The following is a 16,580-nucleotide window of genomic DNA, read 5'->3' on the forward strand; positions in this document are numbered from 1 at the left end:
TTTTTTACCCAAGACCTCTCAGAGGAAGAGCAAATGCATGACCAAAATCTGCCAGAACCAACTCCTCAAGATCTGGATCTCAACTACTTTTCCACATAATGTTTCAGAAAACCTTAGTAAAGCAAAGATGGTAGAAACATAAAACCGATGCTGTCCCTACTAACCTTTGAACCATAAAAGAGTGAGTGGTGCCACCTATCTTGTATCGCCATCTCCTTGTTTTATTGGGGTGGTTGAGCTCGAACAACCACCGATCTAGGTTATTAGCAGGTACCACTGACTGTGCACTCCAAAGAACTGACTGTGGGCCAGATTTAAGTCCTACATGCAGGGGCGGATTTACCATTAGGTAAAACTAGGCAGTTGCCATAAAACTCCTTTTCCATACAGCTATTACTTATTTGTGCACATTAATTATGTTTTTAATAAAAATCCCTTCATTAAAAATGCCATCAGAATGCTTATAATATTAAGTGTGTCTCAGGCACAGGTGTATTTCAGACCCCTCTAGTGCTTTTATTTCAAAAAAGCCCCTAGCACCAAAACTAGTGGCCTTTTTCTGCTACTGGAGACTTTGGTCCCAACATATAAAAGCTGCTCTTCAGAGCAAGTAGATTGGTAACTCTGCCTCTTGCTCTCCTCTATCTTGTCCGCTGTCATGATTCATGCAGCTATTATTTCATACAAATGAAAAATGGAGAACAGATTAGCAGATCATAGCTTGTCTACAGTGGAAAGGAGGACTGGGTTATTTACTTTTGCTGTCGCCTTTTTGGAAACACAGTAAGGAGCAATCGGTTAAGCAAGCTTAGTTTCATTCCTTTTGAAACGACATGAAAAGTCAGCTGAGTACAAAACAGAGGAAAACAAGAAAAGGGACAAAACATAGAACAAATAATGTATGTCTATTATATAAAAATTTCTGTATCTGTATAATGGGTCTGTTTTATGTTTTGTCTTCTTAATTCAGAGGGCCCCCTGCCTGTCTTTGCCTAGGGCCCCAAATTTCCTAAACCCGCCCCTGCCTACATGTACTCTTCCGTCCCTAGGAAACACCTGCAGCATTTGGAGAAGGGGCTGAAGTGTCTTCAGAGTTGACCATTTCTCCATTGAAGTGTGGCATTGGAAAGATTGAAACTGAGTAAATTGGGTTCGTCATTGGAAATGGTGATAAAACCACAAGTAAATCTAATTGCAGGGATTGAGTCCTGTTCTAGAAAACTGATCATTTTTTTTGGTTATGGCGGGATTCTATCATTGACTGATTCACAATGGTCTAATTGGAACATTTGGAAGGAGAAGCTAACATGGCTTTTCAGGACCTGCGACAATCGCTTAACAGGCAAGTCCTGCAGAGTCCTACTTTTCATAAGACTAGGCAGTTTGGGAACATTTTATTTTATTTTTTGTTGACATTGCCCACTGAGCTTCATCCAGAGGCTTTTATCAGCCTCAAAGAAAGTAAGAGACAAGACAGAAGTACTGGCTAATAAAATAAGCCCTGAATTCCTCTCAACATTGCCTTCTTGGAGAGGAGTTTACCACCAGCCTCTTTGCTGAATAGAGAAAATGAAGGAGACAAAGGGTAGGATCAGACCTGGCAATCCAGGATTTCCGATTCACCATCAACCACATTCCCGACAAGGATAACTGCATTGCACCCTCGTGTAGAGGGGAGTATGTGATGGCTGCAGTTAGTCACACAAATTGGAATGAAGAGATAGGGAGGGAAAAAAATCACACAAAGAAGGAATGACACAGCCCAGGAAGCAACAGTAAACAATGAAGAAATGATCAAATAACAAAAGAAGGGATCCTTCATTTTAAACTCTGTTTGTATTGTGGATCATCTGCTCCTCCAGCAGGAGCAGAACACCCCAGCATGAATGACATGTGGAGCTCTAGAAAAGTCTCTCACCATAATGACAGCATGCCCTCTAGTGGTAATACTCAGTAATACACTATTCCTCTTTCAGCAATCCCTCCTTGCTGACAAGTCACTGGGATTTTTAGAGCTGCTGTTTCCTCTATCAGAATTTTTTGTTTTTGAAAAAAAAAAAATTGGAATTTAGAGAATATTTATTCTAAAGATTACTTCCTATAGCAGTACAGATGCTAGTTTTCAATCCAATCTCTATGTGAACAGGAGGCGCTGTACTTATATTCCAAACACTCAAGAAAAATATGCAACAAGACATTCTTTTTTTTTATAGACATTTATTGAAAATGCAGACAAATAGAAATTTTTTTAGGAGAGGGAGAAGACATGTTTGACAATCCATCTTTGTTAAAGAGAGAAAGATCAAGACATATCAAGAGACATAAATTAGTTTAGTTTATACAAGTGACATGCAATAAATAATAGCCAACTACAGTTTGACTGAAAGTACATTTGCTTCCATTTGTACATCACCCTACGCAGCTCAGAAGCAACGTCCTAAATTGATACCTCCTCTTTTGTTATGCACAAAAGCCAGTGAAAAGAGCGGACTATCAATTGGTAATACAAAAATAGAACCAGGTAGCATTTCAAACTTAGAAAGTTAAAGGACGAAAAGACAGCAAACACGACCGTGCGTTTCCTTTTGTGTCTCCGACCTCCTTTAGATGCACGGCTCCAGTATGAGCGCGAGGCAATATAATCCGGCATCTTTTGTTGGATCTCTTCTTTTGTTACAGAAATAAACCCCTTCCGACAAAGCACGGCGGAGAGCTGCGTGCGTATGCGGCGCAGACTGATGGGGCATGCGGGTAGCTCTGTGCCAGATAGAGAGCGACGTTTACAAAAAAAATAGTTTTTTTCTTTTACCTCGTTAAAAAAAGTGGACTGCAAACAGGCCTGAATTAGGTCTTGCTGGAAAGCACTAGAACAGTAGCTGCATCAAAGTTGGTTTGTAAACGTGGGTTTTTCTTTTAGGCTGCCTTCTCCTGCTGTGGGGTAAACCCAGCTAATATAGGGATGACCTCTGCCACCAAGATCGGTCTAATCTGCTGGACTGCAGTGCATCATTTCCTGTCACACATAATAAATGAGCCACTATAATAATAAAATCACCACTAACTTTTATTCCAAGGCAATGATGTCTTACAGAACTCATTTAAAATCATGTGGAATGACCTCACAGACACTATAATCTTGCGTTATGTACTTCACCATGAGCGGCAAGTCTAACTATGGGTTATGTTGATCCCTCTCCTCATTTCATTCTCTTTGTTTAGAAGCCGTTGAAGAAACCCTCTGCCCCGGTTGCTTCCTTAAAAGTCACCGTCAAAGAGTTCACCGTCACGTTCGTCACAATCACCTTCCCCGGACGTGGCGCTTCGGTTGGACCTTTGGGACGCTCGGAGGCTGTAACGATGACGCTCTGATTGTCGCTTCTCGCTTCATTCTTCTTCAGCTCAGATTCGTGGGGGACAGAGACGGCTTCGCCCGCCGTCTTGCCGGACCCCTGGAACCTCACTATCACTGAGGTTGCATTCTTCTTCTCCTCCTTTGGAGGCTCTGAACAGGCCTCCACACCTTTGGCCTCTGCCGAGTGTGACCTGCCACTCGGGGGGACCAAACCTTCTGGTTTGGCCTCAGATGCCAAGGTGTTGTCTTTTGATTGCTCCAGCGCATTTGTGTGATTTGGAATGGTAGCAAAGATTACTCCATTGGGCCACAGATCTGGGCTAACATTCTTCTCCTCCTCCTCCATGTCCATGTCCTCCTCCTCCAGGAACGGAGTAGAGCTGCACTCTGACTGACCTATAGGGAAAGGGAAAAAAAAGAAAAGAAAAGGTTGCTATACATACGGATCACATCTAATATGTTCTGCAGCATAATCCAAAGCTTGGTGAACTGACCATATAAGCTGTCTCCACATCTTTCTTCAGTGTTGCTGTCACATCCATTCTTCTCCTCCTCACTGGTCCCGCCCCAATCCTTCTCCATCAGCCCCAACTTCATCTTTTGCCCATGGAAGGACTTTGAGTGTTTTGAGTAGACTTTGGTCACTCTTTGTCTGCTCCTCCTCCTGGCTTGGCGCCGACACGCCTGCTCCACGTCCGTGCTCATGGATCTGGTGAGGGACAGGCGCAGGCGGGGCGGTGGCTTCTCATCATCCTTGTGGGCGCTCCGGAGGTCCATACCAAAGATGTTCTGCAGAAGACCAGCCACAGGATCAGCAGGGGAACAATGATTGCTGGTTTACAAAACTGCTTTTCTACATTCCAGATGCAAAACACTCTTTCAACTTCCATTAATATATTACTAAACTTAGTTTAAGCAGCAGAGCAGTGGTGAATGTAAGGGTGCACATGTTTCAGCCCTTTCTTCCTGACTTCCTACCTGCTTGAAGATCAGTAGTTTAAGCTGGATCCAACTTCACTAAAAAAAAGATAAACTACTCAAAGAACCAAAACCGCTTCCATAACAACCGAATGGTTGCCATGGTGATGTAAACAGGGCTGTATCGGCTTAAAAATAATGCCTTGGTTTGGAATCTTTATAATGATAATAATAAAGTTAGTTTATGATTTAATCTGCGTTTGCAATTAGAGTATTTCGATTCAAAAGCAAACTCTGAACCAAAAATAAAAAAGTAAAATAGGAAAGTAGGTAAAGACACTCTACAGAACTTGATCCACTGAAACAAATGATCAAATAAAACAGTCTCTTTAAACTAGTATAATAATGATAATAATAAAAAATAATACTATAAAATCTATAGCATTAGTAAACTTTCTCAGTTTTTTTATGATTATTTCTAATGTGTCCAAATCTATAGTTTGAAAGGTAAAGCTAACCTTATACATGAGCCAATATAATCCTATTTAAAGCCTTTGTTTGAAAAAGTCTGATTATGATTAAATACAAATAAATAAACATAGAAATTAGTAAATTAGGAACAGTTTGCTCATTCAACTTCCTGCAAACTATGCATAGTACAACACCACATTGCTCCGACTACTAAAGAAATGTTTTTACTTGTATGAAATAATTTGCTTTAAACACAGCAGCCTTTGGTTAACGGAAGAATATTTGAGCCCTATGACAGAAGGTTAGTGTCCTTACCCGCAGCACCAGCTTTCTGGGTCTGAGACCTTTCTTTCGAAAGCTCAGAGACCTGAGCTTCTCCTGACTGCAGAAAGACAAGATGCAGAGTAGAGGTGGAGGTCAGGGAAAGAGAAATTACAGACACCAAACTGTGAGGAAAAAAAAAACAGAAACCAAAAATGCCTCCACCATTACTCACTTCGCTTCGTAAGCCATGACCAAGAGAGGGTCCAAAATGTTGTCCTCTGGTTCCCAAGTGCTGTTCCTGCAAATACAAATACACTTAATGACTATCAATCCATCCATCTTTCTATGAATGATAAACATGGTGCATGAGTATCACTAAACACAATCTCATAAAGTTTCTAATTATATCTGGATTTGATGAGGTCTGGGGATGACTCAAGGATTACTCACTCTGGGGGCCATCCCTGCCATTTCAGTAGATACTCCACATGACCCTGAAGAGAGAGAAGGAGAGGGGAGGGGCGCATTAGAGGAGGGACCGCATTCAGTAAACCTACCATTTAAATGCATTCCTGTGTGCAGCTGACACCACTGCATGACAAATGCTGTGGCTGTCGCTTTAAATGTGGACCGAGGGAAGGAGGAGCATTAAGACTGTTGGAATTAGACTCCAAATATGTTCAGGAATACTGAAATCTATAAAAAATATTTGAAACTCATGCAATAAATGCAAATGTAAACCTTTTCAGGATTTTAGTGGCACCATGGTGCACAAGTATCAGCATAGCTCATCAAATACATCCTAACATTTGATTGGTTAAACCCACTTTGGACTATTTGGTAGAGAAGTGGGAGCACTGCCCCTTTAACTCTACGTAATACAAATGACACCTAAGATGATGCAGCATTTGAAACAGTTCAATAGTGAAACAATTACTATTGTCTTCTGATCTTTTTAAAAATTATTTCATTAATGAAATTCACATATGATCTTTTAAAATAACTTTGATCCATTTAAGTAGTTATGAGAACATTTAATCTGCTTTTATAAATAAGAGATTTGTTTCCAATTTCGTTTTAAATATCACATATTAACCTCGTTATGAATAAATCTATTACATTTTATCCTTCCTGCAACATGGCAACCAATAGAAGATCTGCTAAAAAGAGGCTTTTTATTTATTTCCCCTTAAATTATTTCATTTTTTCTTTTATTAAATAAGAACACACCATTATGAGCTAAAAGGGTATTTTTTATTGAACTGCGGCAGATTGGGAGCTGCTCATAGGAGCTTCGTAAACTTCTCCCTCCACGTTTGTTTCTTTCTGCAGGAAGACGTCAGTGGCGGGGGGGCTGCGTCGCATCCAATCAGCGGCCGCGGGCTCGCATTGCGATGACGTGCACGTTCTACGAGCGCTGTTTCCACCATGCAGGCCACTTTCTAGAACATTACACCGGTGGCTTGGATAGGTGGGGCCACGCGGGAACATGTAAACAAGTAATGTTGCGCAACGTTCACATCGGAAACTTGTTATCGGAGTGATGGTAGCAAAATAAATATATCAATAATAAAAAAAAAATTATAATAAAATAAAAAATATATATAATATAAAAACACGGCTCACGTGAGATATAAGTCATTCTTAAGCGATCAGAGAACAATATTGGCATTAAAATATTAATAACAGTGGAATTATATTGCACATTTCACTTTAATGCGTTTTTTTAATTTTTTTTTTAGAGGTCATGAGCTTAAAGACAAAGAGAGATGATTTGTAATAAAAATCAGTCTGCATTCACAACACTGAATAAGAGCATCCAGTCCGCGCGCTGGCGTAAATAATATAAAGTGAGCTGCAGCCTCGCTTTAAAAAGATACGCACACCCCCTTTCTTCCCATTTTACTACAACTGCGTAGGCTCCCCAAAACATGGCCATGCCGCAGGAGCCCAGCCGCTGCACAGCGCAGCTCTCAGGGGCTCAAACTGTGTCAAACTTTGTCGCAGATGCATTAAATGCATCAGCTTTCACGTTTTTCTCCGCACATTGTTATAGCGCAGTTTGTTCCGGAGGGAAATCCGTTAAAATATTAAGCCATATTTTTTATATAAATATATAAAATATTTTATTTCTATCGGATTTTGTTTTTAATCTGCAGGTGCGTTCCTTACCTTTCTGATTCTCTTCTTCGTAATTGACTCCACAGCGAACACTTGCTCTCCAATAGATGACAGCTCCATCGCAGCGCTCCAAACAGGACTCAACTGGATCTCTGCTTGTTTACTTCCCGAGCTGCGGGAGCCAAGTTGTACAATTCGGGTGGAAAAGAAGGACGGACTGATTTAAAAGAGGAAAAAAAAGCATACGGCTCGTCAAGTGTGTTTTTCCACGCTTGCCCCACCGACTGTGCCAGTTTTTTTCCGCTAAGCTTGATGCGCCTCCTCTCTTGCAGAAACTCCAGCTGCTCTCCTGCCTCAGTTTTTAAAATCTGCGACACATCGACGCTGGACAGCGCGCTGCTTTAAAGCGGGCGCGCCCCCTTTTCTGTTGCGTGGAGGGCCAAGCCCCCAACGAGCGTGCCCGCGGAGACGGGAGCGCGCAGAGAATAAGAGCAGGGTGCAGAGGAGGGACAGTGGATGGGGAGGGAGGAGGGACACACGGACAAGGTTACTGAGATCATATATCCATGGTGAAATTCCGTTTTTAAAGTTTTTCACTTAATCATGATTTATTTTCTTCAACTATATTTAAGCATTTTTTCTCGTAAGCTCTAAGAATATCTGGAATACCTCCACACTAAAAAGATATTTCTTACAAAAAATTAGGCTATATCTTTTTTTATTATAAGTTGCAAAAATATCAGTAGCCCCCCAAAATTATCTTTGAAATAAATATAACTCAAGTATTTTTGATCAATATGCTCCCCTGCCCTCTTTGTTCTCCTGGTCAGATAGTCTTAACATAAACATATTATTTTAATGAATTAAATTCAGTTTAAAATATGTTATTGATTCCAGAAGATAAATCAAATAAAGAAGAAAAATATTTCTTTTTTTTCTTTCATTCTTTATGTACCTTGTCTAAATTGTAAGGCTTAGCTTCTCCTACATGTAATGAGAGCAAAATAAAATTCACATTTCTGATAAATATGCATATAATGCACCACCCTGATATTATCAGTACCCACCATCTGGAACTAGGCTGGACAAAAAACATAGTTTTATCTTGTTACTACAGCAGGATGGCAAGGGAGGTCAGAGGCGTAGCCAGAAAACTTTAAAAATGGTGGCCAGGCACTAACCAATGTACACTGAGGGGTGGCCAAATGTGGATAGACACCAGAACCTCAGGGTCAAGCCAAAGATAAGACTAACTATACTTTCTTACAGCCTTTACTAACAAATAGATGCATATATTTAAACATCCGTGCTTTCTAGATAAAAGTTATAATGGATAAAATTATTTCAGGTTTGAGTGCCGGGTCGAACATCTTTTCCATTGTCATTACTTACTTACCTGTATCAATAATCATTTTACCAAAAAATTGATAATTACATGTACTAATATCTACATAAATTGATTATTTAATATGTTTTTATAAAAATAGTTATTTATCTATGATTTCACTAAAGACTCCTAGATGACTTTCAGAGACACATCATCTTCTCCCCATAGCATAACACAAAATCTATTTCTGAAAAGAGCATGTACTCATCATCTATTAAATCATATTTGAAAAAATAGTAAGTAATGTATGAAAAATGAAAATGAATATTCCACTTGAGAGTATTACTGCCGCCACCGACTGTATTAGAGGGAAAAAACGGTAGGGGTGGCCATAGGGATGGCCAATGATTTGCTAAGGGGGATCATGGCCACCCCTGGCCCCCCATTTAGCTCTGCCCCTGAGGGACGTAAAATAAAAATAAAAAGAGATCCAGAGAACTGTGACAAAAAAAAGCATTGGGGTCACCATGTATCCATACCAACTGTTGGAAGTTGTAAGTACACAATCTGTCCTACCATCAGATATTTGGACATTGCAAAACTTGAATTTTAGAAAAGACCCGCCCTTTCCACCTTCCAAAAAATTTACATGCACAACCCTGTACCAACTCCCACGTGCAAGAGCCCATTTCTCCTCCTGCACGCTCTGTTTAAAAGTTGCTGTTCTCATAGCTCATTCAAGCTTACTTTCCAAAAGAAGATTTGCATTTTTTCCACTACGTCAGACTCACCACCGCTAAGTGCAAATGGGGGCGAGCACGTAGGATGGCCTTATGTAAACATATCACCAGAATGATTGATAATTAGGACCACTTATTTAGATGCTCCACCCAGAAAATAAAATCCTCCACTATACCTTTAAAATTACATCTAATCATGATGGATATGGAAAGGAAAATATGTGGGAAAGCACCTCACATCCACTGGTAAATGGATCAGTGATGCTGTGGGCTTCCAGGAACCTTGTTAGACTCCATTGGGAAATAGAAACTGAAAAGACAAAACAAAACAGTTACATATCGGTGTTTGAACAGGACAGGACATAAGGTAACGACTGGAGCAGTACCAATCAATGTTCAAATAATCTTAATCAGAGGTACAAATAAGTATGGCCACCATTGTTTATTTATAGTAATATATCATGTCTGCCAGATATAAAGATAAAGACATATTTTCAGCCTGATCTGCTTTATCAAAAAGCTGATTTTTCAAAAAAAAAAAGAAGGTAAAACATCTTCAGTGACTCTAAACTGATGCTTATTTTAGCTCCATGTTTAGTATACAGACAAGAAAAGAGTCAGTTTTTACTTTGAACACTGAATCAGAAACCCACAAAGATTATTTATACATACTAATCCTTTAAAATACAGAAGTAGATCTTATCCCATCTTAGCTTCAAAGGCTGATCAGTAAGCAATGTGAGACGGCGTCCTCGCTGAACTTGTCAGTGAAACAGTGAGCTCATGTATTTTTATGTAATAGAAGTAAAGCCAGAAAAGATCAGAATCTGCAATTGAAATGACAGCCCCGCCTCACTTCTTCTTCAGTTTGATCCAAATATGGAACAAAAAACGGGGGAAAAAAGATGAGCGAAACGCTCAAATATAACCAAGCTGCTAATAGCAAATCCTCAATTTAGGGTTGGGCTATGATGAGGACTGCTTTCACAGATACTTCTTCAACTTTATAGCTGCTCTCTTCCTCATCCAGTCCCTGAGTGGAAGTATACGATAAAGGAAGTGCTGTAAAAACAACACCCAGAGTCCTGTTATCTTTTATTGGGGCGTCTGCGGATCACTTTACCGTAAACCATTCAGTAACTCCCCACATGCATGCAGTTTTTTACCCGCTTCCTATGGTTCACAGCCTCTCTGCACCTGGAAACCTCCTCACTTACAGGCACTGGATGCCATAGTAACTGTTGTTATGGAGACTGCAGAAAAGCAGAGTGATGAGGATGACGCGGCAGGAAGAGCCGTTGTAACAGCTGAAGGTTGAGAATTGATTTATTGACCTCTGACCTCCCTAGATTTGCTCCTGTGTGATTGAGAATATGATGATGACATATCTAGATCCGCCATCGTTTAGTCACTTGGTGTGTGCAGGTGTCTCCACCTTCAACCTCTCTTACTGGTGTCTTCAGCGAAAAGCTTTTCTGAAACTGCAGCTCCATTCTGTTCAGTTCACTCTTGCACTACAGTTTGAAACCTGAGGGGCGCGTAAACAAAGTGAAGCCTGGTGACCTCATCATGCCATCACCAGGGTTGTTTAGGAAACAAACCACGAGGATCAAGATGAATTTTGTACATGTTTTGGCAGATTGACTGGTAATCGGAAACAAAGAGTCAAAGTTATGGATAAAAAAAACATAGAACCCCAGTTAGAGATGTTTTAAAATCATTTAGGAACTTTTAAAACAAACAAAACATTTCTTTGTTGACCTAAATGGGCATTTTTCATATTTGTGGTTGGATATTTATAATAATAATAATAATAATAACTGAACTTTATTGATCTCACATTGGAGAAATTTACCTCTGCATTTAACCCATCCCCTGGGGGAGCAGAGGGCTGCCATCGTGGGGCCCCCGGGGAACAATCAGGGATTAAGGGTCTTGCTCAGAGACCCAGAGTGGCAGTATGTGGGAGTGGGGCTCAAACCCAGAACCTCATCATTCCAAGCCCTATGCCCTAACCCAGCGGGGATTGACCATTAGGCAATACTAGGCAGTTGCCTAGTGCCCCAAGTTCCTGGGGGCCCCATAAAACACTATCCCCTATTTGTGCACATTATGTTTTTAATAAAAATCCTTTTGCTAAAATGCCATCAGAACGCTTATAATATAAGGTAATATTAAAAAACTTTAATTCCTTTTGAGACAGCATGAAAAGTTCAAAAGAGTAAAAAACATATAGAGGAAAACAAGAAAAGGGACAATAAGCGAGGGACAAAACGTAAAACAAATAATGTATGTCTATTCTATTTAAATTTCTGTATCTGAATAATGGGTCTGTTTAATGTGTTGTCTTCTCAATTCAGAGGGCCCCCTGCCTGTCTTGCATAGACAGAAATGATGGGACTCATGTAAACTGGTTGGTTTCTAGAGTCTGAGAATTTTAGAAGCTTCATATTAGCTTCTTTTATTTCTTTTATACCAACTTCTGATGATATTTAAGATCACTGTCTGGATGGAATGCCAAACTATCTGGGTTTCTACCATCTTACCTAACTCGCTGCCTGCGGAGAAAACGATGCATTATTTGCCAACATCAAAAATCAGTGATGATGCAAATTATGTGCTGTAGTATTATATACAATTTTTAATACAATTATTCACATTCCTATCAACTAACAGAAACCTGGCGAGGGAACAATTAAATAGACCACCTGATCACATTCTGACACGGTACTGCTGGAGCTCACGTATCCTTATAAAGTTGATGATGTGGATCGATATTTCATTATTTTAATTTTGGTAATTTAAATGTTAATGGAATTTGATTGCTATTTTGATAAATGCATATATATAATTAATTAATTAATAATGTAAACTTTAAGATGCCTAAGTAGGCTCCAATGAAGCTTCATAAATACTAAACCATCTGGCAAGCATGGTGGTGGAAGGATCATGGTGAGGGTTTTTTGAGTTGTTGGTATCAGTGCATTGAATGAGATGGTTTAAATTATTAACCCAAAGGACTGTCTCCAAATTCTCCTTAAACAAAAAGATGGTTTGGTATTCCAGCAGGACAAAGATGCCAGATATGGAATGTGGTTTTAGGATGAATAAACCAGACTGGGATTGGGCATCCGGATTGACTCAGACCCCAAACGTGTGGAATAGGCGTAAAAACTTGTTCTGTGAGAGGAAATGAAGAAATGATCACCTTGAGAAGTGGAGAGAAATTCACTGTAATAACTGAGGGACACTCAGTGGGATCATTCTACTTTGTAGCAGAGAAAACAAACCTATCTTTAAAAAACAGATAAAAAAAAAAATTCAAGCTAATTGATAATAGTATGTAGAAACTTCTATCAGTCAGTTTGAATGATCCAGTTTCCTCCTCAATACTGTAGATCAGGTATGATGGTGTTCAGTTGTGAATGTGCAGTATAATTCCAGGTGTTTGGTCAGAAATATCTTATACACAGAGCTCGTCTGCCTGGCTGTTTTTTTTTTTTCCTGGACAGGGCCGCCTTTTACAGTTGCTTTTTGTATCTCTGCTTCTGTCTCCTTGAACTCCAGTAGGCTTCGGCAGACGGCCGCTCACACCGAGCCTGGTTCTGCTGGAGGTTTCTTCCTGTTAAAAGGGAGTTTTTCCTCTCCACTGTTGCCACAAAGCATGCTTAGTGTAAGGGATTGCATCCGAGTCAATGAGTCGATGCAATCAACTGGTTTTCCTTAGATAAAAAACTTTGAATCAATTTGACTGTATGATCTGGTGAACTGTAAAGTGCCCTGACATGACATGTGTTGTGAATTGGCGCTATAGAAATAAACTGAATTAAATTGAATTGAGATACATAACTCATAACAAGACATTTTCAGAGAGGATTTTCCACTGGGCTTTAAGACTTTGTATCTGGGAGGTGTTCCTGAAAGTGGACAAATACATAATGAACATCGTTTTGGTGGCCAGTAAAACACTTATCACGAGGAAATGTCTACAACCAGAAAGCCCAACACTTGGTACACAGGGGTGGAGCTAGATGGGGAGCCAGGGGTGGCCATGGCCACCCTTAGCCAATCATTGGCCACCCCTACCATTTTTTCCCCTCTAATACAGATGGTGGCAGCAGTAATACTCTCAAGGGGAATGTTTAAACTTATTAAACATTTAAATTTTTCATATTTTAACAATTACTATCAATATATCAATATCAACATCAATATACTAACATTAAATATGATAAATACAGAATTCATGCTCTTTTCAGAACTAAATTTCGTGTTATTTGGGTTAAAGAGAAAATTATGTGTCTCTGTAAGTCATCTAGGAGTCTTCAGTGAAATCATGGATAAATAACTACTTTAATAACTTAAAAATTAATTTAATATGGATATTAGTACATTTAAATATATATTTTTTGCAGAATAATTATTCATAAAAGTAGGTAAGGACAATGTAAAATATGTTTGCCCCAGAACTCAAACCTGAAAGAACTTCCCTTTTATTTAGACACCATGGATGATTAAATATATGCGTTTATTTGTTAGCAAAGGCTGCAGGAAAGTATAGTTAGTTTTTATTTAGAAAATATGGCTGTTGTGCATGTTCCTGTTGGAACAGTGTAGATTGACCCTGAGGTTCTGGTGCCTTTAGGCCACCCCTCAATGTACATTGGTTAATGACTGGCCGCCCCTATTAGGATTTTCTGGCTACGCCTCTGTTGGTACATGCAGAGACATTGTGGTGGAAATATATAAGATAACAGCTTATGTTAACCCAGAAAAATGGAACTCTGGTTGAAATGGTATTTCTTTCCTCCAGCCAAAATGGTCTAACATCCAGACTTAATTACTATGACTTTATAATGTATGAATATGTATGTGACAAACTCCCTGTATGTGCATAGTTCTGTTCTTAATGTGTGTTGTTCCCCTCTTCCCCCTTCCCTGGAAAAAAACCCAATAAAATATAAATAAATAAAAAGAAATTGCAGTGTAAAGTAAACATAAAAGAATAAATCCTTCCAGTATTTCCTATCTGGACATGCTGGAAATGAACTGCTGCGTCCTGGGCTGTTTTTCTGCCCTTCCTATAGCCACCCTACAGGGATGCAGTGCTGTTTTCCCGTAAGTAAAAGCTCACTGCCCACAATTCAGAGGAAAGACACGACCCATCACATGACTTGTTATCTGCCTGGATACTGGTTGTGGAGCTGGGAGCGAGGGGGAAAAGAAAGGAAGGAAAAAAAAGAAAACAAGGAGGAGGGATCGCATAGCTCTTTCCTACCCACATGTTATGACTCACACATGAGTCACCAAACGTGCCAGTAAAGCGATGGTTGCGTCTTCTCTGGAATACCAACACACACAAACACAGACTGAGACTACAAAACAAGATGGGGCCTTCTACCGGGAAGCTTTAATGTTTCTTTATCCCTGCACCGATCCCTGCAGGGCTTTCAATGAAATAGGTTCTTGGGTAAACTGGGGCGGGAATCATTTCTGGGAATATAATCTATTTCCAATCATTGCCAGATGATGCAGAACTCTAAGAACTTTCTAACATTTGGTCACAACTTAAACTTAAATACCGGTATGTTTTATTTCTTAATTTATTCAGTCAACTGCAGCTTTATCTGCAAATCTCCTGCTTTGCATTTTTTCAGGAGGCTATTGTTTTTCCAAAACAGCCTAAGATCAGTGAGGATGGAGTCTTTTAACATCAACCTGCAAGTCTGGATAACAGTGGTGGTTCTAGAAACAATGAATCAGGGGGCCAGGAGGGGGGCAACGTGTTTTCACGGGGGAACAGAAAAGCATGATATAAAAAACAGGGCGGGCTACTCATTGGTGCAGTGGTTAGCACTGCTGCCTTGCAGCAAGAAGGTTCCGGGTTTGATTCCTGGGTCTTTCTGCATGAAGTTTGCATGTTCTCCCTGAGCATGCGTGGCTTCCTCCCACAGTCCAAAAACATGACTGTTAGGTTCATTGCCCCAGTGGGCTCAGTCTAGAACCGCCCATACTGGGCATAGATCCTCGATTTTACTGAAGTCCTGAGCTTTGACTAGAGCGAGGGTCTGCAACCTGCTGCTCTGGAACCACAAGCGGCTCCTTCTGCCATGGTTTTAATAGTGGCTAAAAATTATAGATAAGTAAATTAACGGTTTTGGATGTAGTGTAATAACAGATATCACTCTAAGAAGCTTTAACGGGTTTCTTAAGCAAAATCCGAATTACATTTTATAATAGAATGACATTAAAATTACCCCAAAGATGTTTAAGGTCTATGTTTCTGGTCATGATCTTTTTTTTGTTCTTTATTTTTAACGTTTTTCACACATAAAATAATATCTTATAGAAGAAAATCCACGTGCTCTTTAATGAAACGTCTTTTTTTATTTTAAAAGAAGAAACAGAAATGTTGGCTGTTTAAAATGATTTATTACAGCAAGGTGATTTTAACAAAATAAGTTGTGTTTAATTAAAAGGTGATGTAATATTTGAGGCTCTAAACAGTTTTAATTTAGCTGGACTCAGGGCAAAATGGCTCTTTGGATTTTAAAAGTCCTGGAATACTAGGCCAATCTAACACATAGCGACATATGGAGCTCTTGTAGGATCTTTGGAGGAGGTGAAAAGGTTGTTTGCATCTTCCAACTTTTGTTTCTTCTGCAAGGATTACCCTGAGGTTAAGTCCATAAGTATTCATACCCATGATAGATTGAAGCAATATTTCTTTTTTTGATAGGATAAAATATATCTTAAAAGATAATAATAAAAATATATTTTCCATTTCTGGTAAATCAAAAATGTGCATATTTAATATTACATATATCCCTATCTCAAGAATCAGTTGGAATTTTTTCATTGTCATTACCGTAATCAAACTATATAATATAACTCCCTGACAGTTTTTTTTTAAAAACTTTTCTTGCACATTTTTTGTTGATTGAGCTCCGACTCTTAGAGGCAGGAAATCCTCCATGGAATCACCCTAATCTACACCTACCTGCACATCCTCTATCAGATAAGATTCTATTTTGAGAGACCACCATCTTCCACATGCATGCTGTGTCCCCTATGCGGCTTCTGTCAAAGATAAAAAAATTATTTTTCAAAGTTTTTCCTGAGTGAAAAAGCCTCACTCGAACAAGCAGACATGACACAGCGAGGACACAGCAGACATGCATGAGCTGCATTATCTCCACTGTACAAACCATATTTGCAGCGTCGTCTGTAATTACTACAGGGTGTTTTCTGGTCAGCCCCCATTTGTTAATGTCTTCAGTCAACCTATTGGGTATATTTGCAGCTGTCTGGCTTGACGTAATCTTGAGTGCATCTTTCCTGCTCATTTGAATGTGAACGTCACGCGCATTACTATAAAAATAATCAA

At 39.5% G+C, this 16,580-nt stretch overlaps 1 protein-coding gene across 1 annotated transcript; it reads right to left on the minus strand.

The window, feature by feature from the left end:
* Positions 1-2,218: 2,218 nt before the first annotated feature.
* LOC107093081 (polycomb group protein Pc-like) lies at positions 2,219-7,497 on the minus strand. Its single transcript, XM_015387904.1, has 6 exons — positions 7,178-7,497; positions 5,456-5,499; positions 5,238-5,303; positions 5,057-5,123; positions 3,847-4,141; positions 2,219-3,748 (listed from the first exon to the last, which is right to left on the minus strand). The coding sequence occupies exons 1-6, from the start codon at positions 7,244-7,246 to the stop codon at positions 3,216-3,218; spliced, it is 1,074 nt and encodes a 357-aa protein (XP_015243390.1). The 5' UTR covers positions 7,247-7,497; the 3' UTR covers positions 2,219-3,215.
* Between the last annotated feature and the right edge of the window lie 9,083 nt (positions 7,498-16,580).

This window comes from Cyprinodon variegatus, unplaced genomic scaffold (genome assembly GCF_000732505.1).
Source record: "Cyprinodon variegatus isolate N-32 unplaced genomic scaffold, C_variegatus-1.0 Scaffold407, whole genome shotgun sequence".
Classification (NCBI taxonomy): domain Eukaryota; kingdom Metazoa; phylum Chordata; class Actinopteri; order Cyprinodontiformes; family Cyprinodontidae; genus Cyprinodon; species Cyprinodon variegatus.